The sequence below is a fragment of the Eptesicus fuscus genome, chromosome 17, assembly GCF_027574615.1.
Source record: "Eptesicus fuscus isolate TK198812 chromosome 17, DD_ASM_mEF_20220401, whole genome shotgun sequence".
In the NCBI taxonomy this organism is placed as follows: Eukaryota; Metazoa; Chordata; class Mammalia; order Chiroptera; family Vespertilionidae; genus Eptesicus; species Eptesicus fuscus.
Window position 1 is genome coordinate 7,638,414 of NC_072489.1, and position 12,689 is coordinate 7,651,102.

The window sequence follows — 12,689 nt, forward strand, 5'->3', positions numbered from 1 at the left end:
GCCCGGGGGATCCTGGACTGCGAGAGGGCGCAGGCCGGGCTGAGGGGACCCCTTTCCCTAAGTGCATGAATGTCGTGCACCGGGCCTCTAGTAGAATTATAAGAAACTTATCACTAACTCTGACAAACGTCATTAGTGGTACCATCTCTTCCCTAGATGGAACACAGATCAATCCCAACTGTTTGGCATGACAATGATGGACATTGCTCTAGATTTCTTGTGGGTTAGTCATGGTCTGTGCCATTCCTAATACAATACTTGGATCCTCGAAACCAGGAAGATGGACCAGGAGATATGATGCCTTAAGGCAAAAGCTCTCAAAAATGGCTCTCTAAAGTGGATCTTCTTGGCCTATATAGGACTTGTTCTTGGCTTGGAGTTCTTGGTTCAAAGCACCTTACAGAGATTACTAATTGTTCTTGTTGTTGTCATAGTGATCATGATGGTTTATGGCATTCTATCCAGGGTCTGAAATGCTTCTGCACAGTTATTTTCTTGTCAGATGATCACCGTGATGATATAACAGAAAGATCAAGAAGACTTCATGATGTTGTTGACCATGGAGATGACTGAATGATCAATCTTAAAGTGGTAAAGATCTGGATTTTTCACTTCCTTTAATTTTTCTTTTTAAAGTTTATTGTTGAAAGTATTCCAGATGTCATTGTTTTCTCCCCATTGGACTTCCTTGAAATTTTCAACCTACAAGCAAAAAAACCCAAAAAACCAAATTTGGGAACTGAGAGAATACGCAAACAGACAATGGCTAGACTACATATAACCAAAGAACTCTAACCCACAACCTTGGCAGTAATCAGCCCAGAATAATCAAGACTTGGTCAATGACTGCTAGCTTCTCTACTTTGTGCTCCCATTTCCAACTCAAAACCAGCTAAGAAAGCCAAATATGTCCCGGGTGAGGCACATAACATGCCCTGCTTCTAGCGAAAGCCTCCCGCTTTGCCATGCCAACCACCTCTGAGGTCTTCCCCCCTCCTTTTGTTCCCACTATGGAGTCTCGGACTCCTCTGCCTGCCTTGAGTGTCTGCCAAAATAGGAGTGGAGTCCCCTGCTATAGCAAGTTCAGAATAAGTAGCTTCTGCTTGTTCTCCTTGGGTGGTCTTTATTTCTACAAATGGTTATAGATCATTTGGCCTCTCTTTAAAAATACAATTTTCTCCCACAATACTTCTTTTAACGACTGTCTTGAGAGAGACCAGAATCTTCCCCTCCTCTGTATTATTCCTAGTCTTAAAAATCATTTCCTATAATCGTCCCCCCACCCCTAGACATTCATGAAGTCTCCCAAACCCTTTGGGTGTTCCTGGCCTCTCAGGCCCTGTGGCCAGAGCCTTCAGGAAAAATTTCAAGGTCTTTAAAACTCTCAGAAGAAAGGCACAATATGGAGCCAGTCATATGACCTTGGTGAGAAGAGCTCCCAGGCCAGGGGCTGCGAGGCAGGCACTGTATGGGCTTCCTGCAAGTCCCTTGCCTCAGGTAGCTCTTCCTTCTCCTGGGCTAGACCCCTCTCAACCCACAGGATTGGCTTTCCTCAGTGGGGAAATGACAAGTGCAGAAAGGGACTGGGGGTGGGGGCAGGTGAGAAACAAGAGCAGCCAGAAAATATGGTTTCCTTTGGTGCTATGTACAAATTAACCAAGATCAACAAAAACATGGACATTTAAAATGGACTATGCAATTTTATTCAAGAACTTGACAGTGTGGTGCCTGGTAAATACTGTTCTGTATTGAAGCATCAAAATGACTTCCTTCTCAAAAAAAAACTTTTCTTTTTGTATTTTCAGTTTTAGAATGCACTTTCCTTACCTTGCCTGCCCACATTTTGAACTTGAATTGTTCAGTGTCATCGGAAGGGATGCAGGATTATGGTCTTCCCTGGTGTGGGACAGAAGTCTTGAAGTCACAGTGGTGGGAGTAGTCTCAGGCCTTTGCTCCCTCCACGCTGCCTGGCCCAGCTCCCCGTGATCCACGTCCCTGCAGCCTGCAGCCAGATGGCTCCCTGTCGTGCTGTCTTGCCTGGGCTCCCGCTGAGAGATCCTGTTGGCCAGGTCCTGTGTTTTAACACGTCAGAAACATCTGCAAAGGTACCTTGTCACTTGACACGGCAATGGAAACCCGAGTCGCAGAGACTAACCGTGCTTTCTTGTGGGTGTTCAGTGTGTGCCCCATGAACTTGAGGAGTGAAGCTTCTTCTCCCAGCCGTTAGACAACCACCCACCCAGCCTCAGCCGCAGGACAGGGTGGCGTGCCTCAAATCGCAAACTTCTCTACCTACGCGTTCTGGTTTCGTATCATCTTAGGTAAGATAATCCTTCGTGGGAGTCCTAGCTTCCTAAAGAGGTGGGGGACTCCACACAGTTCTAACAGGCCATCAAGGCTGCTGCGTTGGAGAAGGGATGAGGACAGGGCAGGCCGGATCAGTGGAGGGGCATTTCTGCACGTAATGGCCCATGAGCAGAGGGTAAACTCCACACGTGCCTTTATGCTGACATGCACCCCATGCTGCACCTTCAGATCCACTCTCACTACATCTCCCAGGGCCATAGAATTTCACAGGATTTCTTAGGCATTTCCCAGAACCACCCTGAACACCACCAACTAAATATCCTTTGTGTGAATGTGTTGGAGGAAGGAGAGAAAGCCATTTACTGTGTGTGTGCGTGTGTGCGTGTGTGTGTGTGTGGAGGGGGTGGGGTTGTACTGCAAGAAATTGTGCTTTTCTTTCAAATTTTCTTTTATATGTAAACTATGTGTCCAAGTCATTTTCTTAGACATTGCACCCAAATAAGCTGGCCTTGTGGTGGGAAGGGATTGTTGTGGAGGCTGGCGGAGAATGTGCTTTTTAAGAAAAATAAACCAGAGACAAATGAAAAGAAAAACCAGACACAAACTCCTATGGTCATGTAAAGGGGCGTTTAGTATGTTAGTATTCACTTTCCTCGTCATGGGTTTCTAAACATTCAGAGGTAAACGCTGTAGCAAATAACTTGAGCCTAAACATTAGGTTTATTTCCAGTCCCTGTAGTCGATTGAAGGAGGAAACAGCAGACTCAGGCACTGGGGCCAGCAGCTGCAGTGCCCGGGGCGTGGGCAGCCTGTGTGTGCACATGTGTGCGTACGCCTGACCGAGGAAATGGCACAGGCCCTCGGCAACCCCACGTCAGATTTATGGTGGCAACAACTCGTGTTTGCCGACGGACCCACCTGCTCCTTGCCAGAACTTTGAGGAGGAGCTCATAGGATTTCTGCCCAGTCCAACGGGAAGATGGAAACCGAAGCACTCGGTATCTTAAACTTGAGAGTGCTTCATAGTTTTCCCTCCAACTCCCAGTGGACTCTCAGTCATGACTCTGCATTTTACATCCTCTCCCCCACAACTGTCCGACTCCAGCTGCAAGAAACAAGTGGCAAGCACACTGCCAGGGAACCATAAACACCTGAACTTGGCCTTGGCTGCTGCTCTATTCTTGGGAAGGAAACCTGAAGGCAGGGATTCTTTGCATAGCGGGACTGGCTGGATTTTCAAGTCACGGTCAATGTGCCTGTTCACCTACATACTGTGCAAGACGAGTCCGTACGACCCCCGAGAGCCTCCTGACCTCCCACCACTGTGAGTTCCCCAGGGGCTTCCCCAACAGATCCCCTTGTGACATTTTAATCCTTGCACTGAAACCTCAAAACAAAAACCCTGATGTTCCCAGTTAGGAAGTTAAATAGAGGAAAGAAGTTTACACATTTTATGATATATGATTTTATTTACATAACTAAAATTATTTTCTTAGTCACCTTGATTTACAAAAACAAATGAACATGGTATGGTTTTAATAACCTTTCATAAATAGATTGTACAAATTTTCATAACTGACAGATTGCTACTTAATACTCAGCAACACTTAAATACTTAGTAACTTCTGCATATATGCATGAAAATTGAGAGGACTAGTAGGCATGAGTACTTTTATAGCTCAGGACTAGACAGTTAGGTTAACAGTCAAGGGTCACTTGGACTCGGAGTCCTCACCCTGCTAACAAACCTGCTACAGCAACTCACTTACTGAGTAGGCATTTTTAATAATTTGAAAGTTTACCCTTATTTAATAAGACTAGCGTTAAGCACGCCTGAAACCAAAAGCTTTCAACGAGACATTGGTAAAAGAACTAATAGGGTATCTAAAAAACAGCTCCAGCTACAGCCGCCTTGCGTCTCCAGTAAGTGTTTTTCCAGCTCTTTCTCTGGGGGTGTACCGAGTGCGCACACACCACGAGGCTCCAGCACATACTCAGCCGAGTCTTCTTGGCCACAAAAACGCCATTAATGTTACTGCTTTTATGTAATGCCTCTAAAACACAGTCTTGTAATAAACCTACGAGTAAGTCCTTCCCCGGTGCGTTCTGTCCGAAGGCCAGGCAGTGTTTGGTAACCGATCCTCCCCTGGGAAGTTACGGTGCTGAGACAAACAGAAGAGCCACCAGGACTTTCCACAAGCTCCCCCTCCCCCCAAGCTGGGAGGAGCGCAGTGTCTCTGACCACAAACAGGCAGAGAAGAATGACAAGCTTATGAGTCACGGTCAGAATCTAAGAAACAAAAATGTCTTGCTATAGCAGCGTTAAGTCCACACACGGGAAGCGTGGATACACGTACTTTTCCACACAAGCTCTATGAGAGCCAGAACACTGTCTTTTCCACATCAGAGCTGAAATCAGAGGGGAGGAGGTCCTTGGCCATTGTCAATGCTACTTCTAACGTAACTAGCTGAACAGTCCCCTGTGCGCTGAGCACCAGCTCCGCCCACTCCTGAGGTGTGAGATGAGCCTCCGCTTTCTGGTGCTCGGCACGCAGTGGACGGAAGGCTGGGGTGGGCTCCCAGCTGCCACCTCTCTGCCTGGACTGGAGGCCACTCCACAAGCACCCCCTTCCTTCGTCCTGTTCTAGACCAGGAAGTGACCACTCAGTGATGGGGGAAATGTGTCTGTGAGCTCTCTCCCGACACCGCCTGTCTACACAGCAAGTATGGCATCAAATCTCTCCATTGTGCTAATCTAAGAATCATTTTAATCATGATAAAGAAAATCAAATGTCTTCCTAAGAAAAGGTTTTCTTTTAATTAAAAAAAAAAAAAAATCTCAGGATCCCAAATCCTGAGCCCAGGGCTGTGCCAAGACCCCTTCTCCCACGCCAGCCCCGGCAGGTTTTGACACCAACACTCGGCCTTGCCGGGCTCCCGTTCTCCACACCGTCAGGTCCTTTGGGCCAGTTTTGTCCTTGCTGCCTTTGTGGGGGGCTGGGGGGGGGGGCGTGTGCTTCATGTTTACATCTCGTTGCCTTGTTGGGTGGCAACCAGGAGAATCAAAGAGATCAGGTAGTGAGTGAGGGGCCCAAACGTGTGAGCACAGAGCACGGTGATCCCTGATGAACACAGACCGGCACTGGCGCTGCCGAGGGCTGCGGAGGAGGAGGGACCTACACCCGGGACCGGACTCCCATCCAGTGCACGGCGTCTGCTGGGAGGGAAAAACCGCCAGCCAGCGGAAAGGGCACGGCGAGGGCCGGTGGACCGCCTCGGCAAGTGTCCTCTCCTTGTGAGTCCATTACCTTTCACAAAGAAATGTTAACTATCAAACGAGTCCGTTAATTGTGCCGCTGAGGGTGAAACCATCCAGTTAGCATATACACTATCATTGGCATAGCGCGGACACCCAGTGCTAGTGCCATCGGCTCTCGTGAGTGGTACAGGACTCTCCTCAGGCCAGTTCGGGTCTGACATGCCTAAAAATGAAAACAGATCATTTGCTCTGCACTGAAGAACCCCCACTTCATGTGCAGACAGTAAGGGCTTGGCAAAACTCCCTCTGAGGTTCCAACCAAACTCTGGTGTCTGTGCCCATTACACGAATGGGCTCCTGCTCCAGGTTTGCGAAGCATGTGCTCAGGGGAACTGTCACGAGCTCTCTTGGTAACTGACCAGAAAGGACCAGCTTTGACTTTTTTAAGTTTCAGACACTCAGATCTGACATCTATCTGTGGGCCTCTTTAACTCGTTTTCTAAGGCAGCATGGAGCATCAGCTCGTCGCTGTACCCAGTGGCTTACTGCAGCGGGCAGCTTCCATAAAGAGTTCCCCCTGTCTTCCCCCCCAGTCTACCCCGGAGGAGAGGTTCTTCCAGATCAAGAGTGCACACAGGGGAGCCCACAGCGGCGCCAGGACAGAGGCACGAGCACCAGACCCAAAGCCAGCGAGGAATCGAGTGACCCGGGAGGCATGCAGAGGGAACACGCTCAGCTGAAAAATGCTCGAAACACCAAGATTTCAAAAAAATCAAAATCAAAATCAATGATGAGGTTAGAAAACAGAAAAAATTCAAGTATTTAATTGAAGACAAAAGGAGGAGTTTTGGCAAGAACCGTATTTACTGTCCATTGCGAGACCACAGCACCACAGACTACGTTCTTCCAAGAAGCACCTGCTCTAGCTTTCAGCACCGACTTCCTAAGTGACAACCGCCGTGACAGTGTGTAACGCAAAGGATGTGAAAACAGCTGCCCGCGTGTGACCTCCCGGTGCTGGCCTGTGGCTGGGCACCCGCCCACCCAGACCGGGTCTGGGGCCACTGGCTGCGCTCAGTGCAGGCGCGTGCTGCTGGCTCCTCCTTTTTAAATCAACCCCCCCGCCCCCCAGTTTGGGTAAGTGTGTTCCAGTAGTTAAATTACAAGTACTATGACTTGATACCCACCCCAGAAATGACTTATTCATCATAGTCTCAACGTCCCCTGAGTGTTCTGCCCTGCTCTCTTTCTTTATCGTCTTAAATTGCTGGGCAGTATAGTAATTACACTTATTTTCACATCCTTTAAAAAAACATAGTTGCAAAAATGCCTGAATGTAAACGGATGCAAAATCAGACATTACAAAGAAAAAGGTTCAGAGTGGACTTTGGTTTCATTCAGACCAGAAAGACTCTTAAAAAAGCATTCCAGAGAGTAAGGATAGTGCAGAGAGGAACAGAGTCGCTAGAATCTAGTAAATGCATGTGAAATTCTACCATAGAGTTTGTTTTCAATCCACGTGGAGGGGAGGGTTCGAGGGAGGGGAGCATTATTACAGTCCACCAGGGGCATCTCCTCTTCCGAGAGGCCGTCATCGTAAAGCAGGGAGTCGGATGGGGTGGACGCGGCCAGATCCAAGTAGTCCTGGAACAGAGAGATGCCTGGTCACCACTCCTCCCAACATGTGCCACGAGGGACATGCCCCTGGGCAGAAGCCCTGGCCTTGTCTCATCCGATGCCAGTCTACTGGCTTCTCCAAGAGACCCGAGCTCCGCACCAGATTGCCAGCTCTGAGGTCTCCCAGCACCTGCACCACCTGGCCCTGTTCCATAGTCCTCACTGCTCCCCACCAGAAAGTCACCTTCTTGGGGGCAGGAATGTCCTCCGTTATTGTTCTGGTCCTATCTAGGCCGCATGCAGCACCGCCCTGGTGAAATGTGTGGAGAACAGCCCCAGCATTTTCCTGCCTGCTTCTCAGCACTGTCCCGGGAAGGCCGTCCCGGCATCAGCTGTCACTTGTTTAGGGGGACCCTGCGTTAATGGGATTGGAGGCTTTGCTCGAGTGATACGCTGATGTTGGGTTTCACTACAAATGGCCTAGACCCGTGGTCGGCAAACTGCGGCTCGCGAGCCACATGCGGCTCTTTGGCCCCTTGAGTGTGGCTCTTCCACAAAACACCACGGCCTGGGCAAGTCTATTTTGAAGAAGTGGCGTTAGAAGAAGTTTAAGCTTAAAAAATTTGGCTCTCAAAAAGAAATTTCCATCGTTGTACTGTTGATATTTGGCTCTGTTGACTAATGAGTTTGCCGACCACTGGCCTAGACCAGTGGTCGGCAAACTGCGGCTCGCGAGCCACATGCAGCTCTTTGGCCCCTTGAGTGTGGCTCTTCCACAAAATACCACGTGCGGGCGCGCACGTACAGTGCGATTGAAACTTCGTGGCCCATGCGCAGAAGTCGGTTTTCGGCCTGGGCGAGTCTATTTTGAAGAAGTAGCTTTAGAACACTCAAGGGGCCAAAGAGCCGCATGTGGCTCGCGAGCCGCGGTTTGCCGACCACTGGCCTAGACCATGCATCTTGCTTTTCCTGTTTGAAGAAATTACAACCGTTGGGAAATGTGTACATGTGAGGATGAAACGCCGATGTAAACGCCACGAGGGCAGGGTCTGTGCATGTTTACTTGCGTTTCCATGATCTAAGGCAGAACAGAGTGCACAGCAACTGCTCCATAAATATTAGCTGAAACTTTGTTGACTTTCTCATTTTCCTACAGAGTTTAAACTGAAGGCACACGGCTGAATATGGCCTCAGATCTGTTTTGTTTGGCCTACACTGAGCTTTTGAAAATGTAAATGAGTTGCTAACATTAAAAACTGGGAAAGGTAGCATAAATATCCCTTAAAACTCAGAAGACCTGACACATGGAACTCGTTTTCCTACAGGTCACATGCGGCTGCACCAAGGGGTCCTTTAGAGGGGCTGGTGTGCCACTCCCTAGTCCGTCCCTCAGCCGGGCCCCTCAGCACATCTGCACTGAGGACATTCATGCCCACTTTTTCCTGTGATTTTGTTTGGCTTGGAATGATTCTCTCATACACCTGTCTTTTGAGAGCTCTTCCAGGTGTCATGCTAAAAGTCTTGGTGTCTTCATGATTTGAAAAGAAGCCCAAGGGGCCTGGTGCCCTCCGTGGTCAGCATGGCCATCTCCCCTGCATAGCCTCACTCTGCCCCTGTGCAGGGACCTCCGTGGACCTGGGTTGGGCTGGAACCCCTCCCCCCACGCCTCCCCCTCCCACTGCCACGTCCAGCCCGTTGGTGGCCCACACTGGGGATCTGCTCTAGGTACTCACTCTTCTCTTAACCATCATCTTCTCCAGGTCTTTGCTGATGTCGGCAAACACTGGCCTCTTGTCTGGCTCCTGCTTCCAGCACTGCAGCATCAGGCTGTACCTGGTGGGAAGAGCAGACGGGTGGCTATGACCCAGCAAGGACCCCCTTGTCACAGCCACCACACCCGGCACAGTGCCAGGGGTCTGGGGGGGCTCTGTTCCTGAGCCCCAAAGCAGTTTCTGCATTATTGACATCCTTCTCTGAGCTGGGCCAGGGTGAGGGGTCATCGGGGCTCAGGGTGCCCAGCACTGTAAGCTTCCTGTCCCTTGAGGGAGATTTGTTTTCAAGTCCCTTTCAAAGACACTGGTAGCTAGCTAACCGTGCCCACTATGGTGGCTGAGTGGGCAATGCCAGGCCTTCAAACTCTCCTGAAGGTTGAACTAGGTGTGGAGACACACAGAAAGTTCCGCCCATCAGCCGCTCACACCTCTGTCTTCTTATACCTTCACCACCTCCTCACTTCTGCGGCGCCCGCAGGGCTGCAAGGCCTCCAGGGCTGCCGTGTGTGGAGTGCTGGGCCAGCTGGCTGCCAGCCCGGGCTGGAGGGAGGTGGTGCCACTCACTCTTTTAGCCCCGGGCTGGGCACGTGGCAAGTGCACGCGCACTTTGTGGAGTAAACATACCAGCCTGTGTCTGCATGCGGACAACTCCTTTCTCATGTGCTCTCCACCCGTGCTGTGAGAGGCACCTGAGGACCTCCGTGCATGAAGGCTGGCCCCTGGGCTGATGTCTGGGCGCTGCTGGTCTACCCCTTTCCTACCTTTGCACCTCCCCTTGGGCTCTCCCCAATATGTGCCCCACGGGCCAGTCTGAGCTACCTGCCCCTCTCCAAGTGACCTGCAGGCACAGGTGTCTGGCCTTGGGCTCAGCTGCTCTTAGTCTGATCTCATCCTTCCCACACCCCTCTCTGGGCTCTGCTCCCCCTCATCCTTGTAGGTCCCCCCAGGAAGCCCACCCAGCCCCCAGTGGAGTTGGAGCCTCAGCATCTGCTGCCATGCCTGAGGGGGGTTCTGTGACTTCTGCCCTGTCATGCTCTGCTCGTCACTACCCACCCCCAGCTCACCGCAGACTGGCACCCAGCGCTGCTAGGAGAGGAGGGACGAGTGCACGTGCCCTGCCCCTCCCACACCCCATGTCTGTATGAGGGAGGCGGGGCCGAAGCAAAGCTGCTCACATCTCCTCGCTGCAGTTGTCAGGCCGCTCCATCCGGTAGCCTGTCTTCAGAAGGTTGAAGAGCCGCTCAGGAGGAATCCCAGGGTATGGGTTGCCCCCCAGGGTCACAATCTCCCACAGCAGGACACCAAAGGACCACCTACGGGGGGCAAGACAACCAGTGAGTGGCTGCGCCACGCCTGCCCTGCCCTCTGGGGAGCTCAGACATCTGTCGTCCCAGCAGCTGCTGGCCCACCAGCCCAGAGCCTCCACTGCCACCTGCAGAGAGCAGGTCTCAGCCTGGGCCCCAGCACCAATGCACGCAGGATGGAGTGGGGATAGCCTGCCCTGCCCCCGCTGCTGCGAGGCTTCCCAGCTCAGCCCCCACACCTACGGGGGCACTGGGCAGGCCCAGGCAATGGATCACTGAGGCATCAGAGATGGCCCAGCGCCGCCCAGCAAGTGCAGCAAAATGCAGGCTCGACCCAGGCCACGGGCCCAGGCTCCCGGCACACTTCCTCCACCTTCTCTGTGTGCTTGGAATTTTCCTAAGTCTCAGGAAGAAAAAAACACTGCTGTAAGAAATACTTAACCGTGAGGGAGGGTTTGCTGTAAAGTGGGGACAGAACCGGATCACCAAACAGCATTAACACACGAGCCCACTCAGGGATGGGAAGCAAACACCTGCACTCCTCAGAGACCGCGGGGCGGACACGCCTGTGAGCCCGTGGTCACTCGCCCGGTGTGGTCCTCGTGACTCAGTCTCTTCATCATGCTTTACTTTGAATTTCCCAACTGTCTTAGGGCCAGCTTCCCAAATCAGAAAGCAGTTGTTTGAAACCGTAAGAACAGCCCTTTCGCAGCCCGCGCTGTTCAAGATGCGCACGTCTTAGTGGCAGAGCACTTAGACAAAATGTCTGCTGTGTCTTTGAAAAAACGATCACATCTGCAATTTGACTGGAAGACTGAGTTTGGTTCCTGCCTTTGAGCAGTTTGGGGCGCACTGAACTCACTCGAGGCCATTCCCCCCTGTGGCGGGAACCAGTCCTGCTCAGGCCCACAGGAGGGGACTGCTGGGCTGGGCCTGTGTGTCACTGACTCCCACAGGAGGGAGGGGAGAGGGGGAGGCCAGGGGGATTTGCAGCCACTGCCCACTGCTCTCATGGACGTTACTGCGGCTTTCAAAACTACTGCCTGGCCCTGGCACTGGCTAACGGAAGACACGAAGCTCCCTCAGGCTGGGGGGTCACTGCTGATGCTCGGCACAAGCTGACAGGCACTCAGGGTCAGCGTTGTTCCCAGCTAGCTGCCCACTCAGGCGGCATAGTCCCTCTGACATGTGACCCAGGAAGGCACACCCACACTTACACATCACTCTGGGTGGTGTAGATATGATCAAATAGGGACTCAATTGCCATCCACTTGACTGGAATCCGGCCCTAAAGAGGGAGTGAAAGAAGAGCATTAATGTTGCTGGGAACTGGAGGAGGGGCGTGTGCAGGAGGGCGTGGCCCTGCTTCAGGCACCTCCAGCTCTGGGGGATGCCGAGTGATGACACCAGAATGCTCCCAGGACAGAACTGGCACAGAGCTTCAGAGGGGCTGGGATCCAGCCTGGCCCTCCTGGGCACAGCTGAGATGCCAGAGGGAGTCAGCTGGCTTGCCCACCGATACACAGGCTTGCTTGTCAAGCACCACATTCCTGCTGAGAAGAAACCCAAGGAATTGATACCATGCCCAAGCTAGGTCCCCCACAGCCACATCTGGGGAGCTCTGGGTGCCCCGGGTGGTGCTGCCCAGCTGGTGGGCCAAGACCACCATCCAGCAAGATCTGCCCTGACTTCTGAGGATGAACGACTTTGGGAAACCAGCACTTCTATCTTGGGAGTTCTGATGCAAACCAACACACTAACTGCTCTTCTGGGCAGCTCCGAGGAAGAAATCTGTTTATGGGCCTCGAGGCTGGTTTTTGCCTGTTTTATGCCGGGGCTCTTTCAGCATCCTCTGGAAGAGTACCCCTCACTGCAGAGGTGCTGGGGTCGGTCAGACCTAACAAATCCCTTGAACTATCCTCATTTTGGGGGATTCTTTCTTTCTTAATTTTTTGGTGCTCTGATTGGTTCTTTCCGATACCTTGTCTTCCAAATGACTGACTCGATCCTCTGCTTCAGCTAATCCGCTGTTGATTCAATCTAGTGCATTAATTTCAGTTATTGCATTCTCCACTTCTGACCAGCTCTTTTTATGATTTCTATCTCCTTTTTTATGTTTCCTATCTTTGTTGAAGTTCTGTGATCACCTATTCTTCCCCCAAGGCCACTGAGCACCCCTATGACCCGTGTTTTGGACTCTGCCTCTGGTAGGGCGCGAGTTTTGGTTCTGGAGTTTTGTTCTTTCATTGGGGACGTGTTGCTTAGCCTCCCCATTTTGGCTGTCTCCTGTGCTTGTTTCCATGTATTAGGTGGGTCTGCTAGTGTCCCGGTCTTGGCAGAGTGGTCTTATGTAGCAGGTGTCCTGTGGGGCCCAGTGGCAGTCCCCCGGTTTACCTGAGCCGGATGCTCTCAGGGAGTCCCTTCTGTGGG

The 12,689-nt window shown here is 51.6% G+C and overlaps 1 protein-coding gene across 1 annotated transcript in view; it reads right to left on the minus strand.

Moving 5' to 3' along the window:
- Window positions 1-5,631: 5,631 nt before the first annotated feature.
- Window positions 5,632-12,689, minus strand: part of RET (ret proto-oncogene) — a 29,195-nt gene continuing 22,137 nt past the window's right edge. Inside the window, exons 16-20 of the mRNA XM_054729333.1 lie at window positions 11,477-11,547; window positions 10,131-10,268; window positions 8,917-9,016; window positions 7,123-7,210; window positions 5,632-5,789 (exon numbers count right to left, since the gene is read on the minus strand). Of these exons, the coding sequence (XP_054585308.1) occupies window positions 5,632-5,789; window positions 7,123-7,210; window positions 8,917-9,016; window positions 10,131-10,268; window positions 11,477-11,547 (555 nt within the window). The remainder of the gene's footprint in view (window positions 5,790-7,122; window positions 7,211-8,916; window positions 9,017-10,130; window positions 10,269-11,476; window positions 11,548-12,689) is intronic.